Below are 25,652 nucleotides of genomic sequence, written 5' to 3'. Positions count from 1 at the left end.
GGGTGGGGATGCCCCCAGCCCCATCTCCCTCCCTCTGCGCTGGTGGGGATCCCGCTCACCCGTGGGATATTTTATCGATTGAGCCTGGCCGTCGGCCGGGGAGTTAAAAGCCAAGCCAGGCTGGAGGGCTTGGCTTGGTCAGTGCCGGCTCTCCGCTATCCCTTTCCTCGTGGGGGATTAGATGAGCTCGGGCTGAGCCTCATCAGGTATGATCTTCTTTCAGAGCTAAAGCTGCTTCTGTCGATATTCCCTCGCCTTTCTCGCGAAAGGAGCTGGGTTAGGGCTCTGCCTGCCTGGGGTAGATGTCCCCGGAGCTGCCGGTGGGTCCCCGCAAGGCTGGAGAGCAGCCCGGTCCCCGGGGCTGGAGGGTTGGGGTGATGCGTGTCCCCATGGGCAGAGCGTCCCGCCCGAATTTCGCAGGACTACCTGGCCCCAGCACAGTATTACCAGGGGGCTGGGGGCAGAAAACGATCTCCTGGCTGTACCAGAGAGCTTTGCTCAGCCCAGCAGCCCCAGGCGTGGCCTGATCCAGCATCTTTGCTGTAATATTAATAATAATAATAATAATTATTATTATTATAATAATGCCACCAGCTTCCCAGCACCCTCCCCCTGCATTTTTCTGGATGACACAACTCCCCCTGCAAAAGCAAATTGCAGTTAATTCGCTCCGTTGGGATTTTGGGCAGTGAATTCCCAGCCTGCGCCAAGTTTTTCCAGGAAGCCTCGCTGCAGGAGCCCACCACTCGCTGGGATGCCAGCAGGCCCGAACTGCTCCAGCTTGAAGTCACACCTGTACTTATCACGGTCTCGTCCCCACCGAGACGTGTCCTTGCTCGGAGCAGCGCCGCGGACACCCCGCGGTGCCCGTGAGACTGTGGCGGGGAGCTGGTGAGCAATCTGAAGGCTTTTTTTACTAAAATAGCTAAAAATCTGTGAAATCTGGGGGGTTGGTTTGCTTTTAAACCCGGCTGCTGACAAAGAGCCGCTCATAGCATCCCTTCAGTACGAAACACGGCAAAACGGCCGACGACAACCAGGCGTGATGCTTTCTTCTGGATGCTGCCGCAAGAGATTTCTCCCTTGAGCTCCCATCACTGCTCCCCCCTGCCCCGTAAAGGGGATGCGCTTAATCTCTCTGCATCCCGCCCCATAGCTTGGGGCACCCCAAAACCTTTATCAGGAAAGTACTGCTCGAGGAGAGAAACAAATGCATAGACATCTCCTGATATTTATTCCACCGGTTATAACAGTACCATGGCACGGGGACAGCATAGGAGGTGGAGAGACACTCAGCTGAGCACAGCACACAACTACAGCACAACAGAGGAGGAGGAGGAGATTTTTTTTCTTTTTTTTTTTTTTTTTCCCCCTTATCCCTTTGCTCTTCTCCTGGAAGGAACAGGGACACGAGTGGATCCCACCCCGGGAGAGGGAGGGTGTGCCACCACCACTCCAGGGAAGGGCTGGTGTGGGTTCAGATGAGCACCGAGGAGGGGTTTTATTCCTCTCTGGCACTAATTCAGGCTTTATCCCTCTGGTCCTCAACACCCCCGTTGCTGCTGGGTTAAATGGGATCATATAGCAGGTCCTTCCCGGCTGACTCCTTTGAGAGGGTCCCTCAAGGGCAAAGTGGTTGGTATTTCTTGCACGGACGGGATGTTATTTCTCCTGCGATGGGTATGGGATGCGGGGGTTGGGGGGGTGAGGGGGCATTTTGCATTGTGCCTCGTCCTTGCAAAGCAAATTGGAGCCTCCCTGTCATTTCTAGGAGGCTCGGTCAAAATGTGGAGGCAGACACACGGTGTATGGCCACCGCTCGGCTGGAAAGCCTTTGCCTTCCCATGTTGATGTGGTTCAATAACACTCCAAGGTCACTCGGGGCTTTCCTTCCCTGCAAACCCCCCCACCCCACCCCAGCTCTCGCTAAAGACACCCACTGCCACGGGCACAGGAGGAGGCGTTGGGTTACGGGGGGGTGGGGGGGTGGGGTGGGAGGGGGCATGCTGGCTCGTTGCTCTAACCTCAGACCGGAGAACAAAACAAAAAAACCACACATCAGGGACATCTGGGTCAGGGACTCGAGGCTTCACACGGCTCAGAAGGAGGACCCGACTCACACAAGGCAAGGGTGACAACATCAGTGGGGTCCCCGCTGCAGGCAACAGCCACCGCCAGACCCTCGGCCGCATCCCCTCCCTTCTCCCCCACCGTCACGTTGACGGGGAGGGGGGGTTCAGCCGGGTCACATCACGGCGCATTTCTCAGCCGATTGCTTCAGGTCCTCTAGAGTGGCCGAAGCTTTGTCTTTCAAGGAATCAAGGTCCAGGTTCTGGATGTTGCTGAGCTGGCCGATAACCGAGTTCTTCTCTTCCTCCTCCTCGTTGTCCTGCTCAATCATCTTGGCCAGCTCTTTGGGCAGCTCCACGTCACCTCCCACCAGCTGGATCTGGTTGTCATCCGTTTCATTCTGAAACGGGCCCGCAGAAAGTCAGTCAGGCGTGGGATGTTGCAGGAGGGCAAGGGGAGGGGGGGGGGGGGGGGGGGCGCGTCTGGAGGCACTAAAGGCACGCGCGAGGTTCACGGTGGTGCCCGCATGGGCTTTGGGGGGTCTTCCCATTTTAAGGTCCGTGCAGATCGGTCCCTGGGGCTTGCAGCCGTGCTCGTGCTGTGGGTAGGATGCTGACCCGGAGGGGACGCGGCTGAGCAGAGCCTGGGCAAGCACCAAGGCACACGCGAGGGGCTGAGACAAAAACCCGAGGAGGCCAACATCAGTATAAATTGGCTTTTCAGTTCGCATTGGAGCGGTTGGGGAGGTTTAGGCACCCAATTAAGGCACACGTATGCTTAAGGACCGTGCCCACCGGAGATCGGGGTCAGCTCTGCGCCGGAGAGCCACAGGGAGACTTTGCAAAAGGCAGCCCGGCTGCCAAGTGGGATCAGTAATGAGCAGAAGAAACTTGTCGAAAGATTAGAAGGGACATCTCAAGCATGAGAAAGCAGCAAAAGGAGCGGGGGGCCAGATCCGAACAAATCCCCATTTCCCCCGGAGAAAAAAAATCTCCATCTCTTCTTTTTCTGCTTTTTCTTGCTTTTGGCAGGGGAAAAATAAATTCTCCAGCTGTTTATTTCCTGGCAATAAAAGGGGTGTGAGAAGCGGTGGGGTGTGCATCCAGGCTGGTTGAACAGTATCAAACAATCTGAATAATATCACTTGGCTTAGCTGACCTTTCTGAACTAATATTAGCCCGGCTCCAATTTAGAGTATTCACCACTGAGCATCTCTTTCTGCATAAAGGGTGGGTTTGGAGGGGGGAAAAGCTTGTGGCAATTCCAAGAATGGCTGAATTATCCCTTGATTAAATTGTTTCTAGTGAATGATTCATCGGGCGGAAATTCCAAAATAGGAGTCTAGGTAGGAAATGTTCGCCAAATAATCCGGGGAGAGGAGCTGGCTAATCTAGCCGGGAAGGTGCAACTCTGGCTCCGCTCCCGGCTACGGGGCCGAGAGTCCAGGGTGAAGGCGGCTTTCCCTCATCCAGCTGGATTTAGGGGGCAAAAGAGAGGAAGAGGGGGATCAAGCAAGGCAGAGGGGGTGCGTCAGCAGCCCCGCTGTTTGGGGCTGGTAGCTTGCGGTGCCCAGAGGTGATGGGAAGGGGCCGAGATTTGGGTGGAAAGATGCGTTTTAGGGGAACCGATCCGCACTTGGGCTTTGTAGCTCAGAAACCCATCTGGCCAAGGGGGTCCGGCGCCCCTTCCCCTCCCTGAAGATCAGGGGTGTCGTCTGTCCCCCCCGTGGCTCCATCCACCAAACCCCCCGTGGAGGCTGCGCTGGGGCTTGGCACCCTGTGTGCCCCCCCCCCTCCCCATCCCGTGCCCGGCACGGCCGTACCTTGGGGAGCCTGTACTTGTCTCGGAAGTGGGACCTGACCGTGGCCCTCTCAGCCTTGCGCTGGGCAAACTGGGCATCTCTCTCCATCCTGCGAACCAGGCAGGGCAGTTACCGGCAGTTGCTGCTCCCGGTCCTTGCATTTGAGCATCTCTTCCCCAGCCCCCCCCAAGCCGGGTACCCCCCATCTCCTCTGCAAAGTCCCCGTTCCCCACAATTTCCTTCCCCCAGCACAGCCTGAGAGAGGAAAACAATCCCATCTCCCGGGCGAGGAAGCGGATTAAGGGATTAGGGGGGGGGGGGTTCATCAGACTCCCTCGTGGCCCCGCTGCCCCCGGCGCTGTCTCCCCCCAGCCTCCCATGCATGGGACCGGGGGGGGTGGGGGTTGCAAAGGGAGCACCCTGTCCCCCACCGGCACCCCGGGGGTCCAGCCCACCCCGGTACCCGGGTCCGGCCGTACTTACTTCTCCTCCACCAGCTGCCGCTGATATTCCTCGTACTCCTCGCGTGTCATGCCCTGCGCCTCAGCCGGAGACTTCTCGCCTTCGCTCTTCTCCTCGCCACCCAGGCCACCCGTCAGGTTCTTCAGCTGTCCCCCCACCATGCTCTTCACCATGAACGCCATGGTCGCCTTCGCAGGGGGCCGGGGACCCCGAGGGCCGGGGGAGCCCGGGCGCTGGGGAGCTGGGGAGCGGAGCTACTGCGGAACTGGGAGAAGCGGGGTTATTGGGGAGATGGGGTGCTGGGGTACCGAAGGGTGGGGAAGACGGGGATGCTGAGTTACGGGGGAGCCCGGGGAACGGGGCTGGGAGCGAGCCAGAGTGCCGAGGAAGACTCGGTGCTGGGCTGCCGGGAGTTCCCGGGAAGCTGGGGTGCTGCGGCTGCGAGTTCCCGGGGAGCCGGAGTACCGGGTTACCGAGGAGCCGGGGTCAACGGAGCCGGGTTGCCGGCGTACCGAGTTCCCGGGCTGCCGGCGTACCGATTTCCCACGGAGAGCCGGGATACCGGGGACGTGAGTTCCCGGAGTACCGACTTCCCGGGCTTTAGCGGAGCCGAGTATCCCGGGGTCGACCAACCGGTTTGTCCGGGCTGCCGGGGATCAGCGGCTCCGCGCCTCCCCGCCGCCCATGGCGGGGCCGGGCTCACCGGGGAACCGAACGGCGGCGGGAGCCGGGAGCGGGAGCTGCAGCACCGGGGCGCGGACAGCTCCGGTGTGCGCGCGGCGGCCCCGCCTCCCGCCCGGGCCACGCCCTGGCCACGCCCTGGCCACGCCCGACCCCGCCCGGGCCCCGCCCGGACCTCCCCCGCCCCCCGCCGGCCGTCAGAAAGGCGGAGCCCCCACGGCCCCGACCCACACCGGGGGAGTCCCGCTGCTCCCTCCCGCGTCTCCGGGGCAAATTTCACCGGGGATGGAGCCCGCACTACCGGCCCCGGGGGCTGCCGTGACACCCCCCCCCGCCCCCCCCCCCCCCCCCCCAGGCACCGTGCCCTCGGCTCCTCCCGCTCGATTTAGCCCACCGAGGGGCTGCGCTGGAGCGAACTCCCAGAAAACAGCTCTTTTCCCACGCTATTCCCCATCCTTTGGGGCCAGCCGGAGGAAAAGCCGGGCTTCAGCGCTGGATAAAAGCCATATGTACCATACACCAGCAGCAACTGTTGTTTGCTTGTAGATTTTTGGCACGCCCCAAAGCTTGTTCCTCTCTTTCCGAGCGGTATTAATGATGTTAATTAACGTTAAAGCTGCCGTCAGGCCCCGCAAGCGCTGCCTCGCCGATGCGCCCAGGGACCCACGCGTTCAGCGGTCACCTCAATCAGGAGGCCGAGGACGGAGCAGGCATCGATTTCGTTGCGTAATTCCCTCGGCCCCTCCAGCTCTCCCAGCTCCCGTCCTGCCCCCGCTCCCACTCCTGCTATTTCCTTTGACTGCAGCCGTATCGCGGGCCTTGGGGAGTGAGCAATTAATGGCATCAGAAACGCACCTCCCTTCCAGATGGCCAGCCTGGCTTTAACATACATTTCTCCCTTCTTTCTTCGCCGCTCACGAAAAATGAGCGCAGATCCAAACCCCAATCCCGGCTTGCAGGAAATCATTTCATTTCCGAAATTTAAAAACAATCTCCGCAGATTAAAATGACGGAACAGCTGTGAAGTGATAAAGTGAAAGAGGGTGGGGGAGTCGGCCCATCTTCTCCCTTCCCCCCCCTTGCCCAATGTAGCACCAGGCAAAAAATTTGTCTCAAAAGGAAAATTTAAAAAAAAAAAAATCGGGTATTCTTCTCGGATAATAATCCATTCAGCAGTTAGGCAGTGACCACTGCTGTTAGGGTTCGGAGCCTGCTTTTGGAAGTGACAAAAGGGCATTTGTCCCAGTGAAGGTTCTCTGGGGCTACGGCTAAATCCCACCGGAGCAGAGCCCCCTGAATGATGCCAGTTGTTCCCCTGAGTTCATCTGAAGGTGCCTTTCCACGCAGCCATTGGGCTGAGGGAGACCCATCTGTGGCTCTGTTTGGCACGACTCCAGCGTCACCCACAGCATCGCCCCACCACTCAGACGCCCCTGTAGCTGCTGCTCGTCTCGAGTCAACGCTGAGCTGGCCGCTCATGAGTCCTCCCAACTGTTTGAAGCAATGATTTTTCGCTTTTCACACCGATCTGCAGACCCCCTAAGCATTTTCCCATGGGCAGCCCATACAAAATGAATTTTAGCCCACAATGAGCTTTCACAGCCTGCTTAGAAATAGGCTGAGAGCCCCAGGCGCTTTGCAGACGTCCTATCGCCAACAGTGTGTTCAAGTTCTGGCTGTCGGTCGGACAAGGACTGGATTAAAAAGGGGGCAGAGAGAAGGGAAAACATCCCTGCTTGTGTCCCAGAGCCGCTTTGCCCTTGGATGTCGGGCAGGTTTGAGCCTTGGGTCGGTTCAGAGCAGACTTTTGATGTGGCTGGTCCTAGGAGCTTTGCTCAGTCCGGATTTCTATCTAAGCATTCACTAACAGTAAGAGACTTGAAGTCAGGACCGATTTTTTCCAGCTGGCTTAGATGGGTCAGCTACCATGTAGCCTCCCTGTCTGAGAAAGTAAGAGAAAACAGCTCTTGATGAGCAGAAATGCTTGGCCAAAGCAGCTAGGTGAAAACTAGCACAGCCTTACCGGCAGCGGCTGGGACCCGCTCGCTCGTGGCAGGGCTGCTCCCTCACCAGGGGACCGTGGTTGACCTTTGCAGCCTCTTGCAGCCCAGGGTGGTTGGGGAACTGGTTTTATAGGGACGGAGCAAAAGGCAAAGGAAAGGACCCCCGGCGAGGTCTCGCAGCTGCTGGCAGCTCTCCCACCCCTTTGGCTCTCGAGCCCCACGTTTTTTTCTAGAGAGGCCAGCGTCCCATCTGGAGGTAGAGGAGAGAGAGCCATCGGAGGGCGCGGAAGGCTGGCGATCGAGCCCACGGCAATGCTTCAAGGTGGTTGATTTCCCATTTGCTTTTCTTTGGGCAGCTGAACTGTTCCTTATCCCTGAAATATATTCAAGTAAGAATGACTCATCCTTCCTCCCAGGACTCTAACCTGCAGTAATGAGATGTAAATCCTTGCATGACTATTATATTAGCTTATGCTATATCACACATCTCCGTGGATTAGACGGGAGGGATGATGAAACGTCCCCCAGTAGCAGCCAGCCTCAGACAAGCCGGCGGAAGTTAAGAGGATCCTCTCTCGGCATCGACACCTGATTTGAATAGGATGCGAGCAGTTGGGATTCCTCTGCCATGGTGAGAGGGATCGTTTCAGCTACTCTTTCCAGGTAACGGGAGAACTGCGTCCAAAGCCACAGCCGGCGGCTCTCCCTTCAACCAGGGTTTCATATGATGCTCCAGAGATCCCTGAAGGGCACCAGAAATGGCCGGGATTTCCTGGAGTGGCCGGTTCTTGGAGTTATCCCGTAGATTAGACAGGGGAGGGGAAGGGTCTGTGCCCTTGAGCTGCAACGCAGTGGCAATGAGGTCGTCCAAGGACAGCGATCTGATCCTCGCCAGCCCCAAATCCAGGGCAACACAAAGGTTTAAACCTTTGGAGACCCTGAGTAGGTGAGCTAATCCTGGAAAGACATGTTTTTGTGTGTGTGTGTGTGCTGGAGAGGCGACGGGGGAGGAAATGAGCAGGCGTTTCTAACCAAAGCAGGCAGCCGCTCTGCCGGGAGAAGTCACGCTTGCACTTGGCAGTTGATTGTCACTTCTCGTGATGGGGACAGGCACTGCAAACACAGGGACCTCCACGCTCAGCCCTGACCCCGGGCGCAAAGGAGCCAGAGTCACCCCCTGCTCTTCCCACCTGCAGATGGGGATGCTCCAAGGGGACGGGGACAGGGATACCCTGCCGTCCCCGTCGCTGCCACGCAGCCGGGGCAGCCGTCGGCTCTGGGCATGGGGATAAGGCACAGTGACGTCCGTCCCGTGACGGTGGCGTCTGGAACGGACCCGGGGGGCTGAGCATCCCCTGGGCAGGGATGGGCTGGCTCCTGCCTTGGGGACAGTGGGGGACACCTGCCCCCTTTCTTTGAGGTCTCCACCAGCAAAAAAGCAATAGAACGGCCACTGATTAAACCTCAACACTAATTAATCTGTGCTGAAACATCTGGTTTTTTCCATAGAGCAGCCGACGAAAGTATGTTGTGCATCTTCACCGGTGCAATCAGCTTCTCTGTGTAAACTACTTAGCTGGAAGAAGGTAACTATTACTCCGTGACAGCTATTAAGAAGTCATTAAGAAAATGCTGAGGCGCCGAACCACTGGGATCTGGGGGGGGGGGGGGGGGGGGGGGGGGGGGGGGGGAATGCAGAGAGGGACCTCGTAGAGGGGACAGCCTGGCCGGGAGGGTCCTGGTGCCGTTATGGACCACCACAAGCTTCAGCTGCCAAAAGTTCAAGAGAAAATACCCCGAGGTCTAGCACGTAACATCCCTTCAGGTTCTCTTCTGCCCAGCGCTCACTGGGGTAAAAGTGCCACCGTGTCGTTAATATAGGGAATAGAGAAAGTTTAGGGTAAAAGGGTATTGTAAATTATATAAAAAAAAATTACGTCCTTTCATGTGACTTGAATGTCATTAAATAAAGCTAAATGCATCTGGGGTTTGTCTTGGCCGAGGAAGACGAAATGCAACGCAGCAGTCAGCTTTGTATGGAAATGAAATGAAAGCTGCCTTTTCGTGACCTAAGGAGGCCATTTCAATGTAAAGCCTTCCTACCCCTATAGAACCAAGCCTTTAAGTTCCCAACATCTGTCGTCATCGCTTAAGGACAAAGAAATCCCAAAGCGGGGGGGTCGCTACTGTTCTTATTTGCTATTAAGGCTTAATTATACTCAGGGAGAGCTATACATCGCATAGGCTCTATGTCACGTGTTGCGTCATGTAATGCATTTTTCTTTTTTTTTTTTAAATCTTGTGTTTAATTGCGTCCCGAGTTCTCGTGCAGAGCAGCCCGTCAGCGGGGATGTTGCTGCCTCTGCTCGGGGCAGCACAGGCTGAGCGTGAGAGGGGGCACGGAGGAAGGAGCTGCAAGGTCCTTTACGGGGTCATGCCCATCTCTTCTCTTTCCCAGTATATAACAACTAAATAGTTGTATATTGCCGGTATTATTTTGATATCTTATACTGTTCCGTGTGATATAGCTCCCTTAAAGCCCTGTTATGGGTACGCACATGTAAGTATACACGCGCCCACGTATGTGCACTACCCATTATTCTGTTCGGATCCCCACAAGCTAAAGACCGTCAGAGCCCTCGCTGCCCAGGGAGGTGTAATGCCAGCCCACGGAAAGGATCAGGCCCTCCCCATTTATTTCTAGGCTGGAGGAGATGCGACAGCCAGGTCCCCCGACAAACCCAGGGGAGTTTGGGGAGGTTGGAGGGGGTGGGATGGGAATGGTCCTGCCAGAACTGTGTGTGTGTGTGTGGGGGACACGGGACATACAGCCTCTGCCCCAAGGGGTGGGGGGCGTTGGGGGTGCCGTGGGTGCAGCAGCAGAAGAGGAGGGTAACCAGGCAGGGGAGCAGGTCACAGCACAGATCAGGGTGGTTGTAATCCCTGCCGGCACACGTGCCGGGAGGGGAGATGCTGTTGCGGGGGGTGAGGAAGAAAAGGGAGGTGGTTGGGGTGGGAGGGGGCTCCCATGGCAGAGTCTGCACCCAAGCAGTGACACAAATATAGCCGGACAGACACACAGAGCATGTAAACAGGCACATGGGGAGACCATGTGCTGCTTCGCTGCCGGTGGTGGAGAGCAAGCCCGGAGCAAAGGCGCACGCCAGCCGAAATGCGCACACGCACACACACGGCCACACACGCACAGTTTTCCCACGGGGGATCTTTCCAGCCTTGCCTTCATTTCCTGGAGCGCTCAGGAGGAAAAAAGCCAGAGAGCAAAGCTGGAGAGGTGAACGACACCGAACGGTGACGGGAATGGCTTTGTACATCACACTAAAAATAGTCCTCGTGATAAAGTCACTCGCGGAGGGGGAGGAGGTGCAGGCAGCGCACAGATGCTGGCGAGGTCTGCCAGGGGTTCGGAAGCCCGCACATCAAGGATGGAGCAGAAGGAGCCTTGTTGGGCCATAATTAGAGCTGGTAATTTGCTTCAAGCAGCACTGAGGGAATTAAGCAGCAGGCAGCTTGGGAGCGGGCCTGCCCGGGCACGTTACACCCGCTCCTCTTGGGATGGATGCTTTGCAACCCCGGGAAACGGGAAGCAGCGAGCGATCGCTGCAACTGGAATTGCGCTGGGAACAGATGGGCGCTCCGGTTGCCTTTGGAGTGAGTTTGGGGTTTTTTTGTTTGTTTAGGGAGAGAAAGGCTCGCCGCATCTCTGTGGCTCTCGGCGTGAGGGGGAGAAGGCAGGCAGGGGCCGGGACGCAGGGAAGACGCTCAGAAGAGCCAAAGCTGAAGGAAAGCATCCCGATGGAGGAGGGAGAGGGGATCCGCAGGGAGCAGAGGGCAGCAGGGCAGGGACAGGCTGCACCGAGAGGGAGCCAGAGCCCGTGCTGGAAGAGATGCTCCGGCCAGGGTGACCCCAGTGGGTCCAGGGCAGGAGGGGGGTTGTGACGGATAGGGAAGGAAAAAGCAAAACACGGGTGACTTCAGAGATCATCTTTTCACCTCCCACAGCTTCTGCGCAGCAAGTCAGCGCCGCTCCCAAGCACTCCCCAGCCCGGCCAGCAGATACCCCGCGCCGGCTGGGGATGCTGAGCTCCAGTCTGAGCTGGGATCCTCATCAGCGAAGCAGAGGGGAGAGGCAGCCCAGAACTGGAGGCTGAAGTTTCAGGAGTTTTTTAAACCCTGTGTGTCTGTCCTCTTTGCGTGGCAAAGGTGTAGGGAGAGGCGAAGTCCATTTGTGCTATTGCACGGGCACCCCGGAAAAGAAAAAAAAAAAAGAATTCCCTGCCTGCTCTTGCTGACAATGATTCACACTGCGAACTTGAGGAGGGATGGGAGCTGACTCAACTGGGCCCAGTGCCTATCTTCCCAGCACTGATGGGAGGAGGAGGAGGAGGAGGAGGAGGAGGAAGAGGGGGACATGTTGTGAGCCGGCACCCGAGACCCTCAGTAGCCCCTGGGTGTCCCACAGGAGCCGGCAGCTTGTCCCCTCTGCCCACGCTGGGGCACAGGCTGCTGCTGGGTTCACAGCTGATGGAAACAGCCCCAAAATCCCTGGGGAGAAACGTCCTAGTGGGATACAGGTTGTCCTGGGCTGCGCATCACCAGGCTGCAGCCCAAAACAGGGGGGGACAACACCCAGAGAGAGGGGTCAGGAGCAAACAGCCCTTAATGGGGGAAACTGAGGCACAGAAACCTGGCGGCAGGAGGGGCTTGGTAGTTAAGCTCTCCGCAGTGCGGAATGGAATTTCTTAGCACAGTCCTCTCGGCATCCTCCAACTGCACCGCGGAGAATGCTGAGGATGCTGGTATGGCATCAAACCCCCCCCCCCCCCAAAGCCCCCCTCCTGCCCATGGGACCGGGCACAGTCCCAGAGATTGGCAGCGTGGTGCCATTTAGAAGAAAACCAAAGGTCTAGATGAGTTTGGGGTTTTGGCCCCTTTTTTTGATGGCTGGTAGGGGTCTGTCGGCCAGCGGTAACCCAGGGCAAGGGGACTGGAGGGGACGCGATGGGCGACTGGCCCAAACCTCCTCCCTGGTGATATCTACCATCGCAGGAAGGTGCTGGGGTATTTCTCGTCATTTCAAAAGCCACGTTTCTTGCAGGCTTTGCCTGTAAATGACTTTAATCTTCATAAGCCCAAAAAGTAAAGCTGCTTATATGGCTGGAGCCTGCCGGAGCGCTGGGAGGAACTGGAGGGGGGGGATGCGGACAAAAGGAGGGGGAGGAGGGTTAGCCCATGGGAAGTGAAACCCTATGGCGGATCGAGCCCCATCACATCCCTGTCCTGTCCCCTCTGGGGTCGGGAGTACTTGATTTCTGTAGTTACTGCCATCTCCCCTCCGCACCAGAGGGCTCTGGAAGCTGAGTCACTCCATCCTCCATCCCACCTAGACCTGAGCCCTGCCTGCTGTCCCAGCACTCCCTATTTTTTTCCTTCGATTCCCCCCACCCCAAGAGAAGTCTCGGTCCCAATCCTGGCCCAAACCAGACCGAGAGCTCCCACCTCCGGCTTGTAAACCGGGCGGCCGGTAAAGCCGATGCCCTGCTGCGCATCGTTTAATGTCGAATAATTCTCCACGGAAGAACTATTTGAAACCTGTCGAGCCCTGCGTGCGGATGCCACCTCCACCCAACACCCTTCAAGACAGCAGGGACTCTGTGGGGACAATCTGCTTTGGGGACTGGGGGTCCGGGACACGGGGGTCCCGCTGCACCGGCGTCTTTAGCCCCTCGGCTGAGACAAGCAGGGCAGGGAACAAGGCCCACAAGGTCCAGGGATCAGCCCCAAAATACATCCCCACATCTTCCCCTGCCTGGTCCAAGCATCTCCAGGGGTGGAAGATAAAGCCCGGCTTAAAGGGGAGCTTTGCCATCACTTGGCAGCTTCATCACTGTCACAACCTCGCCAGTTCTCATGGGCGGGATGGAGCCAAGGGATGCCCGGGTTGCTCATCCCAGCTACGTGGGGAGCATCTCCACCTTGGACCCTGCCAGGGGATCCCAGGATTCCCAGGGTGCTGTGTCCGCCCCCCCCCCCCCTCGCCCCCGCCAAGGGCTGCATCCCATGGGAGCAGAGCCGGAGACAGAGGGGCGGTGAGGCGGGATGTGCCGCGTCCGTATGGAATGGTTTTTTTATTACAGTTTTAATCTCACAGTCGGTAGCATTACATGAGAATAAAGCACTGGACAGGACTGGAAAAAAAGGCCTCTGGAGACAGCATGCAAACATTGCAACGAGTTTAAAGCAAAACAACCCAAAAAAAAGCGTCTCGCGGGGACGCGGCCGCGCTCTCCCAACCGGGTGGCGAGTCCAGCGTCTCCCCTTTAACCATCACTTCTGTCGCTGGGGTTTCCTTTTCGTGTGTCCGTTTCATTGGCTTATTTATTTTATTATTATTCTTCTTTTATTAACCTTCTTCTCTCTTTTTTTTTCTTTTTTTTTTCTTCTTTTAATTACATTAAAAAATAAGATTCGTACTTTAGTAAAACACCCAGCGCTCAGCTGGGCCCTACTTGAAATAATAAAAAACAACCAAAAAAACCAACACCCCTCCCCGCCCCCCACCCCCAAACTGAGAAAACAAAAAACCACCCCAAAATAAAAAAAATAAAAAAAAAAAAAAAAAAAAAGCCTGGGAGACAAAAAAAACCCCAAAACCTGAAGGACAAAAAAAAAAAAAAAAAAGGCTGATTTGGAAGTTTGGAAGTGACCGGGGAGAATTGTAGCGGGGGAAAGACCCCCGGGGCTCCCTCCCCGGCCGCTCCTGGTGCTGGGGCCGGGCAGGGGGGTTGCCCACACCCCGGTCATCCCCCCCCTCTTAGCGTGGGTCCCCTCTGGCTGCTGGGGTGGGTGAGCCCCCCCCTCACAGGTAGAGCTTCCTTCTCTTTGATATGCACTAGCTGTTCGCGGAGCTGGTGGAAGGACGGCCGGTGGCCGGGGTCCAGGGTCCAGCACTTCTTCATCACCTCGTAGACGACGGCGGGGCAACCGTCGGGAGCATCCATCTTATAGCCCTTCTCCACGCGGGGTACGACGTCCTTCAGGGGCTGGGGTACAGGGATGGGTTTCAAGATGCGGGGGCCTGGATTCTGCCACCCCACTACCCGCCCCCAAACAGGGGCTTCAGCGCCCCCCCCCCCCCCCCCCCCCCAAAACCAGGCCTGAAGGGCGGGGATGTCCTCACTTACGATTCTCGGGTAAGGCACTCGCCCGAAGGAGTAGATTTCCCAGAGGAGGATCCCGAAGCTCCACACGGTCCGACTTGGTGGAGAATTTCTGGAGGAGGGGAGGGAAGCCCCGGTGAGCGGGCTCAGGCAGGGATGGGGGGCAGCAGATCTTCCCCACCCTCTGGGCAGCTGGTTTTGGGGGTCAGAGAGTGGGAACTGGGCTCAAACACCATCTCTGCATGGAAAATTTGGGGCAGCCTGGGACGGACCCTTTCCTCCAGCCTCTGCCACACTCCTCGCAGCCTGGGACCCCCCTTCTCCGCTCACCCACCTTTTTCTCTAAGTGCTTCTGGCGCCGTCCACTTCACCGGCAGCTTCCCTGTGTCCTGTGTGGAGGAGGCTTCCTTGGTCAGCCCAAAATCGCTGACCTTCGCGATGTTGTCCTCCGAGACCAGGACGTTCCTCGCCGCCAGGTCCCGGTGAACAAAGTTGTTGGCTTCCAGGTACTCCATGGCTTCACAGACATCTCTGGTTGGGGCGGGAAGGAGAAGGGGGTTAGTGAGTGGCCCCAAAATGCTGGTGGGTGCAGGTCAGGACGGTGGGCACGGCCAACCCTTGGTGCCTCGCCCCATACTTACAAGGAGAACTTCAGCAGGCAGTCGGCACCGAGAACCGACCGTCCGCGCGACCGCCGCAGGTAGTCTACTAGGCTGCCCTGGAGGGATGGAGAGAGCTGGTGGCATCAGGGTCAGCATCCCACCCGCTGCCCCCTCCCACGTGGGGCAGGACCCGGGGACGACATCCCTCCCTTAGAGCCAGCAACGGGATACGCAACGGCACTGCCACCTCCAAACACCACGGTGGCTCCAGGGAGAAGTCACCCACCAGGCGGGATGAGCCAGCTGGGTCTGCCAGGGTGAAGCCTGGGACCTCAGGGGAATGGTGCGGGGAGCGGGCAAAGGGGACAGGGCAGGAGGGCAGGTGCCCAGGGGTGGGGGTCTCACCTTGGCCATGTACTCGGTGACGATGTAAAGGCCGCTCTTCTCCTCCACGATCACCCCCAGGAGCTGCACCAGGTTGCTGTGTCGGAGCTGCCTGCCGTGGTGCAGGAGGGCCTCAGGGTAGGGTTTTGGGGAGGAGGAGTTGGGGGGGGGGCTCCCACGGTCCCCGCAGGGCATCGGGGACCACTCGCCTCTGCTTGTACGGACAGAGGTGCCCCCTCCCTTGCGTTGTGCCCCCGCCCCGTACACTCACGTCCATCACGGACGCCTCCGCCAGGAAGGCTTGCGCTGTGGCGTCGTTTTTAATGCACTTCACGGCGACTTTGTTCCCCCGGTAATCCCCCAGCATCACATCTGCGGGCCAGGAGAGACAGGCATGGGAAGCACTGGGAAGCATCCCGGCCTCCTGGGGGTCCCACCATCACACCCTGGGGGGGGGGGTGGGGCCCACAGAGGAGGGGACACGGGGCTCACCTCCGAATTCCCCTTTGCCAATGATCTGCAGCAACTTGAGGTCCTTCATGTTGAGGGCCCAGCCGCCTGCGTGGGGGAGAAAGGAGAGTGAGGGGGTGCTGGTGGGGGGGTCCCCAGGAGCCAGGGAAGGGGCACAGCCACTCCACTGCGGGAGAACTCAATCCTGCGCTGCCACCGTCCCCTCCATCACCTTCGGTTTGATGAGCGGGTGCAAAGCCCGTCCGCGTCCGTGGTGTAATGCTGGCGGGGGGGGGGAGAGAGATGGGGCTGAGAGGCAGGCCTGCCACCGGGGTGTCACAGGCAATGGTGTGGGTGACACCCTGGGGTGGGGTGGGGAGGGAGGGTCCCCACCGAGGCGATGCCAGGCTCTGGATCCCACCAGGTGGCAGCACGAAGCCACGGATGGACCTGGGGGGGGGGGGATTGGGGGGGGGGGGTGTCCCTGTCCCTCCTCCTCATCCCTCTGTCCCCTGCCCGTCCCGTCCCCGTCCAGCCAGCCAGCCAGCCACCCCCCTTCATCCACCCAGCCACCCCCTTCATTCCTGCCCCCATCCCTCCCACCTTGGCCCAGGGGTCTGTCCCCAGCAGCCCCCAAGCCATGGGGTCGGCAGAGAAGGTCCCCACCATCTCCAGGGCTCCAGACCCTCAGCCTCGCAAGCTCTGACCCACACGTGTGTGTGTCCCCCAACCCTCCAGCCTCAAAACTATGGTCCCCAGCCAGCCGGGGACCGGAGCGGTGGCAGGTCCCGTCGGCAGGTGAGAGCTCACCTCCACCAGCTGCATGAGTTTTCGAAGTAGACCTCCTCGTCGATGCTCAGCTTGCTGGAGGAGTAAATGATGCGGTAGTGCTCCCACCTTCCCCTCGCAGCTGACGCACAGGGTGTAGTCCCCCGGGGAGTTGGTGCTCTCCCGCACCAGAAAAAGAGCCCCGTCTCCGGTGGGTACAGCAGCCGCTCCGCCTGCTCCCGCGTGATCTTCCCGTGAAACCACCTGCAACGGGGCGCGTAGGACAGGTCAAGGACCGGGGAGTGCCGGCCGGCCCCCCGTGGGGCTGCATTTGGGGGGAGATAGGGACACGGGAGCAGGCTTCACCCTGCCTGCACGGGGCCAGCTTGCCCGCGCTCCTCCTTGCTGCCCCCACGGCACAGCTCCTTCCACGGCGTCCTGCTCCCCTCCCTCCTGGTCCCCCAGCCTGGCACTCAGCCCCTCTGCACACTCTCAGGGGCTTCCCACGGCAGCCCCAGCTCCTCCAGACTGAGGGTCACTGGGGCTCTGGGATGCAGCAGGGACGTCAAAACCATCCATCCGCCCATCCATCTATCTATCTGCCCGCCTATCTCCTATTCCTCCCATACAGACCCCCATTCCGACCCCGCTGCTTTCTCCCAGCAGCCTTTACGACCGCAACTTTGGCTAAAAGACCCGTTTTGAAATGCAGTCCGACCATCCATCATCTTCCCGGCTCCGCAGGCAGCTCCAAAGGCGCTCCAGAGCTTGCCCCCAGCAACAGCAGCGGCTCCCAAATCGACGCTGTTGGGAAAGCCCAAGCCCTAGCCCCTTCTCTGCCTTTTCAACCCTCGCAAAGCCCTGCGAGGGATCTCGCTTCTGTTGGGAACACGGGGTCAACTGGGTCTTTGGTCTGACACAGTGGGGATGCTCCAGACCGAGCCAGCTCCCCCCAAATTCACTAAGGCAGAGTCCCCGGTGGATACTCACGGCATGAGGCTGAGCTTGATCCCAGCTTTCACTCCTTCCCGCTTCTGCACATAGTTAGCGGGGATGATCCCCTCCCGGCCCACCTTGTTCTTCGCCTTGTACCAATTGGGATCCTGCGGGGACAGCAGAGATGTCACGATGAGCCCGTGGTCCCTGGAGATGGCAGCAGCCCACCAAAGGAGCCCACGGCGGGGGGGGGGGTGTGTCTCAGCACTGCCCCTCCTTTCCCAGGCAGCTGCCTGCACGTCCCCAAGCACCCCGGCCCCCTCTGCCTGGCTGCAGGTAGGACAGGGTGGGCAGGACACAGCTGCAAAGGTCAGGGTTAGTGCTGGGGCCAGCAAACCCCGATGCTGGTGGCCCCACAGGGGGTCACTGCCATCCCCTTCCCAGGCTGCCGGGCAGCCCGGAGCCCTCCAACCCACGGCCCCTCTCTTTTTCTCCCCCCCGGCACTGAGCGCAGCATCGCTCCCCGATTGCGAGCCTCTGCCCTCCCTCCTCCACCTCCCAGGAGGCACTCGAGAGGCTTACATTTCGGAGAAACCTTAACTAACGAGGCCGTGAATTAATTAACCAAACGCACGGCCCGATTCCTGCCCTGCTGGCTCTGCGGGACTTCCAGCGGGACCAGGGGATCCCACCGGCAAGGCAAACGGATGCAGGGATGCTCCCGGCACGGGGGGCGCCGATGGGAGGCGATGGGCTTACCTTGGTGACAGCCACAATGGTGAGGACGTCTCCTTTGCTGAAGGGCAGGTCCTGCTCGGCGGTACCATGGAAGTTGTACTTGGCGATACATTCTGTACCGGACGGCCAAACGGCCTGGTCGCAGAGAGGGGGACGGTGTCAGAGCCCGGCTGGGCATATCTCCCACCCCTGGCCCCACTCGACCCACGGGGACCCCCCCCCCACTCCCATGGGCACGCGGGGCTGCTGGTCCTCTGATGCAAACCCAAACGGGATTCACTGAAACTAGAAGCAGTTTAGGGGATCTGGGGCAGCCCCGGACGCTCAGACGGTGGTTTTTGGCTGGGGTGGGGACAGAGAGGGAGACACGCGCACACTCAAAACTGCAGGTCCCCCCGGTGCTGGGCTTCTGCAGGGGCACGGGGTGGGGGACAGGGACAAGTGTCCCCACGTCCCTCCTGAGCCCTGGGGCCAGCTCCGAACGGCTCCATCCCCACCTCTTCTCCCTGCCCGGTGCTTACCTGCATCCCTGACATCTTCTCAGGAGGTTGGGGGGGGGGGGGTGCGAATCTCACAGAGGGGACACGTCACTTGGTACCATGAGACCTGCGGGGGGAAAGGATGACTGAGAACCCGGCACAGCGGGGAGGGCTGTGTAAGGACGATGCACAAGCCAGCATTCCCCTCCCGCAAAGGATGCTCTCCGGGCCGTGTGAGCATCTCTTCTACCGCCAAGAAGGGAACAGGTCTTGTCCGATGCGCTGCTTCCAAAACGTCCCAAAACCAACGTGAAAGTGGGAGCTCCAGGTCCACTCAGCTCCCCCCGCCCCCGCAGTCAGGGACCGGACCGGTGCGGAGCTGCTCACCCTGATTAGAAGGTATTTGCAGGGATACAGCTTCTTAAGAGCAGAGGTTTTACGTGCTGCGTGGCTCCCGCAGCATCTGCGTCAACGATCCAAGGAAAAAGCAGTATGGTACGGAGGGACAGAGGTGCCCAGGGATGGGAAGGGAGCGGAGACAACCTCCAGGAGCAGCTGAAGCCCATTCCCCAGCCCAGGGCGGTTGCTGCACCATGGTGGCCAGCCGGGAACCAGCAGTAAGAAGTTTCAAACCCTCTGCCTTGCAAAATCCCCCCCGGCCTCACCCTGCAAAGCCTCCTCCACCCAGCTCGGGGAGGCTGCCAGCGAGGCGGTTCACGGTCCCTGCAGCACCAAGGGGGAAACTGAGGCACGGGGTGGTGCCTATGCAGGCAGAGCCCCGCTCTCCCACAGTGCCTGGTGACCCACGTGTGGAAACATCCAGCCCCAGGAGCTTCCCAGGCCTGGGATCCAAAAGAAATAAAAGAAATCTGTTCCCTGCAGGAGAAAACCCAGCGGCACTCGGGGACACAGGAGCTCCCGCCGCCTCCTAAATCCCAGGGGGATGTATGGACCGGGGGTGCTGTGCTCCCCTCCGGCAGCACCCCGAGGCCCCGGGCTGGGTCGCATCCTGCCTCGGTGCGTGGGAGGGGAACAAACCCGGCTTTATTCTCGCCGCTTCGACCCCCGGGAAGAGATGAAGTCACCGGCCCCGGCATCAAACCAGGCTTTCTTGGACCGGGGCACTGGGGTCGCGCCGGGCCGGGGGCACGGAGCGGGATGCTGGCAGGGCATCCCTGCTCACGCACCCCAAAACCCAGCCAGGTATTTCTTAATTCATCGTATCAGTTCAGGGCTATCAGCGGTCACTGCTCCCAGCCCTGCTGTCAGCAGCTCAAAATATTTTGGGAAGGAGGAACTGAAACGAGGGGCAAGGCCGCCAGAGATGGGAGGAGGAAGAAGATAAGGGGCAGAACCAGGGGGGGAGGAAGAGAGCGGGTGCGATCGCGGCCCTGTTTCCACTGCAGCCATGCCCGGATGCCTCCGGAAAAGGCGTCACGCTGCCACCACCTCCTCACCTTCCCCCAGAGCGGGGCCAGGCCACGAGTCGCTTTAGTTTTGGTATCAGAGTGCAGAAATCGAGGCTCAGACGCTCACCCTAAGGACAGAGTTTGGGGACCCAAAGCCGAGCACTGGGGTTTCCAGCAAAGCCCATCACCGTGGTGTCTGGGCTCCGTGCATCGGGTTGGTTTTCTTCCCAGCCCTGGGGGCTGTTGAAGAAGAAAAGCCTCTGGAGATGGCACCCACACCCAACTTTGATGGGAACGCTGCCACGGAGGTGGCCAGGACCCAAGGGAGGGCAGCGTGGGGCGATGCTGGACCGGAGAGCATCAGCTGGGAACGCAGCCCCAAAACACAGCCCCCAGCTCAAACCCTCTTTGTTTTCAAGCTGATTTTTAGTTAAATTCTGCATTTACACCTGGCGTGGAGCAAAAATTTCAGCGAAGGGTCTGGATACCACCAGTCCAAAATGCAGCCCGTGAAAAACAGGGCATAAACTACACTCCTCCATCAGTCCGGAGAAGGATTTGGCTAAAGTCTGGAAGGAGCTGGTTTAAGAAGAGGTGCCCCTGCAACCCTGCAGAGGGAATTTCCCATCACCAGGGTTTTCGGCCCTGTTCCCCATCCGGCTCCCCGTGGGGACGCTGAGGCCGAGCTGGCTCCGGGTGTTGCTCAAGGAGCAGCTCAACCCCAAAGCGCTGAGTCAGCGCTTCCCACCGGCCGGGCGCTCCGACATCGCCGTTTTAAAATAACCAACGGAGAAAAAGCAGCAGGATGGACGTTTCATTTGAGATGTGACTCCAGCTGGAAAATCCCGGCCAAGCTTTGCCCACCGGTGCCAGGTCGGAATGCCAGGGAGCATCACCTGGAAGGGATGCCTAAGGGTCCCCATCCCAGGACCACAGCCCGTCTGGAGGTTGGAAAAGCCGCCTTCCGCACTGCTCGAGGGCTGGATCTTTCCAATCCCAAAGGCCAGTCGTACGGGCTTTCAGCTCACGAATGTCACCGGCATTTATATTTTATAAATGCAGAGAGGATACAAGATTTATAGCCTGCCTCTGGGCTTTCGAGCCTTTATAAAGAGGTTGGGGGTTTTTTTTTTTCTCTTTTAAAGAGGAAACTGTCCCAGCAAACCCCGCCAAGAGGAACACGCTCCAGCCGGTCCCAGCATTTTTACCTTCCTGGACCGTGGACATTCATGGCATCAGATGGTGGCATTGTTATAAATATAGCACAAGAAATTTGCTTATGGTTTTTACAGGGGGAGGTGGTTAATGGCACCGGGAACTGCCCTTCGCAGATGCCCCCTCCTATATTTTGGCGCAGACCTTCTTCCTCCCGAGGGTGACTTTTAAGCAGCAGCCTGATTTATTATTTTTTTTTTAATCGTTACCTAATTTCTGCCTCGAAGCCGAGGCTTTCCGAAGAGGAGGAAACCACACGCCCCTGCGAGCACCCAGCTCCGGGGCCGCTGCCAACCGGCCCCCCGAAGGCGCCGCTGCCTGCGGTGGCCTCATGTGACAGCCAGCGGTTCCTGCCGAGCACGTCACCCAGGCCGGCCCCGACCTCGTGCCCGAGTTCTCTTCCGCCATCCCGGCTTATCCCTATGGGACGCTGGCTTGGGAGAAGGATGCGGTGATGCCGGCGCGGACCTGGAACCTAAAGGCGGCAAGTCCGGGAAAACGCCGGCATCGCCCCTTCTCTCCTAAAGCGGAGGTGCTTCCCCAAGGAAGATGCGTAGCAGCAGAAGTCAGCTTGAAAAACACAAAATTAAAAAAATTAAAGAAATAGCCAGGGAGCAGCCCAAGCAGTTCGGCAGAGCCGAGGGCCAGGTTTGGCTATTTGCAGTCCTGCCGGGCGAGGGTTTCGCTCCTGCTGGAAACTCCCCGTCCCCACGGAGGGGTTCGGGGAAGCAACGTGGGCACGCAGGGGAACCCACCGGCCTTTTCTCCGGCCGAAAACCACCTCCTTTTCTTCCCCGCCCTCCGCCCGAGCATCCTTTGAGCTGCTCTACCCAGGCATCCCGGTGAGGAACCTCAGCCCGACGCTGCACCCTGAGAAGGACCGAGGCTCGTGCCCATCCCCGCTGCCTCCCTGCCAGCCCTGCTCCTGGATTTCCCTCCGGGAAGCCCATCTTGGCAGCCAAGAGCTGGGGAAGCTGGGCCGGGCAGGTACGGCGAATACCGTTGCCACCCCGATAATCCAAAGGGCATCAGGGAAACAAGCCGGGGAGATCTTTCCTCTTGTTAATCGCCAGTCAAAATCGTGCTGCGCCAAACCCGTGGGCGGGCTGGGATCAGCGCCCCGGGGGGAATTTGGGACCCCCAGACCGAATACCACCCGAAGAGCGCCGGCACCACGGAATGGGTTGGGGAAAAGATGCCACATTTCCATTTCAAACCCAATTAGCTGGAGGGAAACTGGGAGCAGATCCTGCCCAGCATCAGCTAAGGACGACTCTATTTAAAATAAAGTTTAGTTGTAGATGGTAGGAAAGCTTCACTCCCGTCGGGAATAGGCACGCGGGCGCCATCCACATCCAGCCCGCTCCGCTCATCCATCTCACCCTCACCGAAACATCTCCCAGTGCTCAACCACTTCAGGTTCTTTAAACTTCAAAAAAAAACAACCAACCCAAAACCAGACAACATCCTCACTCTCTCCAAAAGATCTTATCGCCTGTTATTACAAGTAACACCTACGATTACTATAATCGAAAGAAAAACGTTCTTCCTTTATCTCATCAGTGAGCTGGCTGCACTCGCAGGGAGGGTTTCGCTGCTGCTCCCCCAACCCAGCCTCGACTGGGTGCCTGGCCGGGGGAAAGTGTGTGTGTGGGGGGCTTCCTTTTCTTTTTTTTTTTTTTTTTTCCTCCGGGTTTTTTTTCGTCTTTTAAAAAGAAAAAGAGAAGATGTTGCTGTTCAGACCACAGAAGGTGCCTGGGGGATAGTCGGAGGCAGGTGGAGGCCCGGAAAGATGCTGTTCCTGGCCTCCCCATCGCAGAGGGGTTTTCCTGGTCCTCCTCCTTCCTACAAAAAAACCTCATCAGGGCGATTTTCCGCCCTCATTACCCCACAAATCGCCTCGGCATCCCCTTCCCAGGTCCCGGCAGGTGTCAGGGCGTCCCCAGGGACGGGAGCACAGCGCGGAGAGGAGCGGCTGCCAGTGAAGCCGCCCCGGCGCGGGCTTGGGGCATGCCGGGATGCGGTCGAAAGGTTTTTTTTTTTGCAAACACCCACCGAAAAACGAAAAGCCGGAGGGGGAGGCAGCAGTTGCAGGGTGAAGCGCACCCCAGGACTCCCTGGGTTCGCAGGGGCAGCATTCCAGGGGGGCTTATCCCAGTGCCGCTCCCCGTCAGGAGGCTTTGCTTCATCACTACCATCCTGCTGATGCTCAGCGAGAGATGGGAGGATGGAGACCCCCCTTCTCCCGGGGATGCTCCCGAAAACCTCCCGCATCCCTCCGCCACGCTTCCACGGACCTCTCCGGCCGCTCTCTGCCTTGCCAGGATCGGGACGGGCTCCTGCGCGGGTCTGGTGGGAACAAACCCCACGGGAGCGTGGGGGGGGGAGATCCTCTCTGTCCCGCGAGGAAGGCAGCCATCCCCCTCTTCCCGCTCCCCGTCCCTTGCACCTTTGATTTTAATATTTTATATTTTTTTTTACTTTTTTTTTTTTTCCGCACGATGGCACAGCCCCTTTCACTCTCGATAAACCTCCGAGCAACAGCCGTGGCTATAAATAACCCGTCACCGCCTTATTGACCAAAAAAAAAAAACCCAAAAAAAAAACCCAACCCCAAAAAAACCCTAAAAAAAAAAGAATTTAAAAAATTGCTGCCAGCCCCTTTTGACGCCCGCACCGAGCTCTCTCCTTCCGCCCCAACCGCTCTCAAAAACCCCGCCAGCAGCTCGGGGCTCGGCCTCCCAGTATCCAAAACCGGCCCAGGGGCCTTTGTATCGGATGGGGATGGAGCAGGAGGAAGAGGTGGCAGCCCCCTTGCTGGGTAGCGGGTTTGGAGAAGGGGATGCTGCTGGGGTCTGGAAGGATGCGGCCCCCCCGTCCCCGGGCTGGGGGGGGGGGGGGGGGCGGGTCTGGGGGGTGCTGGGGTCCCCTGGGACAGTCGCTGAGCGATCTGGGATGGGGTCACCCAGCAGGTCAAGCAGCACGGAGGCGGCTGAGCGTCCGTGTGTCCGTCCGTGTGTCCACCCCCGGTATCCCCCCCCCCCCCCCCCTCGCCCCTCCATCCCCGCATCCCCCGGCCCGCCCCGCCAGGCCCCATTGTCTGGGCTCCACCGCCTTCTCCCGGCCCCGCTCCGGGGGTCGCCACCCCCAACCACGGCTGGGGGGGGCCACGACACACACACCGACACGACGAGCACAAAACCCCCCCCACCCCCCGCTGTCCCTCCCGCTGCGGCGGGGGTCTCCGGTCCGGCGCGGTACTCACCTCCCTCCGGGCAGGGGGCTCAGCCCGCCGCCGGCTGCTCCATGCGGCGCTGCCGGGGGCCTCCGGGCTCGGCTGGGCCGGCGGGGGGGGGGGGGGGGACGGGACGGACACACGGACACACACACACACACGGACGGAAGGGGCGGAGGAAGCCGGAGCCGCCGCCGGAGCAGCCGCCGCCGCCGCCGCCGCCGCCCGGCGGGGCCGAGCCCGGTGGCGGCGGAGGAGCCGGTGCGGCGGGGTCGGGGGGTTGGAGGGGGAAGAGTGGGAGGGATGGAAGGGGGTACGGAGGGTGCAAGGGCCGGGGGGTGGGCCAGGGGAGGGAGGCGGGGAGAGGGGCGTCCGCCGCCCGCCTCGGGCCGGGCGAGGGGCGCGGGGGTCCGGCCGGGGCGGCGGGGCCTGCTGGAAGGAAGCGGCAGCCCGGAATCGGAGCGGCCCCGAGCAGCGCGCCTGCGCCGGCACGGCGGGGCTCGGCTCGGCTCGGCTCGGCTCGGCTCGGCTCGGCTCGGCACGGCGCGGGGCCGCCACCTGCCGGGGACCCGCCGCGCAACCCGGCACCGGGACCCGCAACCAGCCCCGCCTCGGGTTCGCTGCTCCGGGGCCGGGGGGGTGTGTGGGGTGTGTGTGTGGGGGGGGGAATCCGGTGGGTGGGGGCTGGGCCGGGTGCGAAAGCGTGCTAAAATACCGCTAGAGCCGGGCCGAAGCGACGCTGAAGCCGGTACGAGTGGTAACGAAACGGCAGTAGAGAAGGGGAAAACGCTCAAGTAGGAAAATGGGAGCAAAGTAAGAATGTCACCTGTAACGTAGCGTTACGGGACGACGCGCTCGAATATGCTGTCATGCTAGGCTCTGCTAGACGAGGCTACAATACAGCGCAACGCGGTAAATATAATAATAAAAATAATAAAATGAGTGTAACACGGCGCGGTTAATATAATAATTAATGCAATGTAATATAACACGGTGTAGCGTAATGTAATATGACACAATGCAGCGTGATGTGACACGATGTAGTGTAATACGATGATATAATATAATATGATATAACATCACATGATATCACAGAATATGACATCACATAATATGATATAATGTAACGTAATATAACATCTAGATGATCTTTAAGGTCCCTTCCAACCCTAACCCTTCTACTGTAATATGATGATATAATATGATATAACATCACATGATATCACATAATATGACGTGAT

The 25,652-nt window shown here is 59.2% G+C and overlaps 2 protein-coding genes across 2 annotated transcripts; both read right to left on the bottom strand.

Moving 5' to 3' along the window:
* Positions 1 to 1,684: 1,684 nt before the first annotated feature.
* Positions 1,685 to 5,154, bottom strand: CPLX3 (complexin 3). Its single transcript, XM_049812941.1, has 3 exons — positions 4,355 to 5,154; positions 3,893 to 3,980; positions 1,685 to 2,470 (listed from the first exon to the last, which is right to left on the bottom strand). The coding sequence occupies exons 1-3, from the start codon at positions 4,513 to 4,515 to the stop codon at positions 2,246 to 2,248; spliced, it is 474 nt and encodes a 157-aa protein (XP_049668898.1). The 5' UTR covers positions 4,516 to 5,154; the 3' UTR covers positions 1,685 to 2,245.
* Positions 5,155 to 13,137: 7,983 nt separating this feature from the next.
* Positions 13,138 to 24,682, bottom strand: CSK (C-terminal Src kinase). The gene is given in 19 exon segments (XM_049812751.1): positions 13,138 to 14,078; positions 14,220 to 14,285; positions 14,287 to 14,307; positions 14,522 to 14,726; positions 14,837 to 14,913; positions 15,203 to 15,289; positions 15,447 to 15,553; positions 15,674 to 15,739; positions 15,820 to 15,832; positions 15,834 to 15,877; positions 15,880 to 15,913; positions 16,442 to 16,458; positions 16,461 to 16,524; positions 16,526 to 16,597; positions 16,600 to 16,663; positions 17,390 to 17,502; positions 18,095 to 18,208; positions 18,595 to 18,679; positions 24,442 to 24,682. Coding segments are annotated over 18 exon segments (1,422 nt in total). The 5' UTR covers positions 18,610 to 18,679; positions 24,442 to 24,682; the 3' UTR covers positions 13,138 to 13,835.
* Positions 24,683 to 25,652: the final 970 nt, after the last annotated feature.

This window comes from Accipiter gentilis, chromosome 10, assembly GCF_929443795.1.
Source record: "Accipiter gentilis chromosome 10, bAccGen1.1, whole genome shotgun sequence".
In the NCBI taxonomy this organism is placed as follows: Eukaryota; Metazoa; Chordata; class Aves; order Accipitriformes; family Accipitridae; genus Astur; species Astur gentilis.
This window is presented reverse-complemented; position numbering and strand designations above follow the sequence as displayed.

Coding starts and splice junctions, on each gene's coding strand:
- CPLX3 (XM_049812941.1), bottom strand. CDS start 4,515: ATGGCGTTCATGGTGAAGAGCATGGTGGGGGGACAGCTGAAGAACCTG. Junction 3,981..4,354: donor CGGCAGCTGGTGGAGGAGAA/GTAAGTACGGCC, acceptor CCTGGTTCGCAG/GATGGAGAGAGATGCCCAGT. Junction 2,471..3,892: donor ACAAGTACAGGCTCCCCAAG/GTACGGCCGTGC, acceptor GGCCCGTTTCAG/AATGAAACGGATGACAACCA.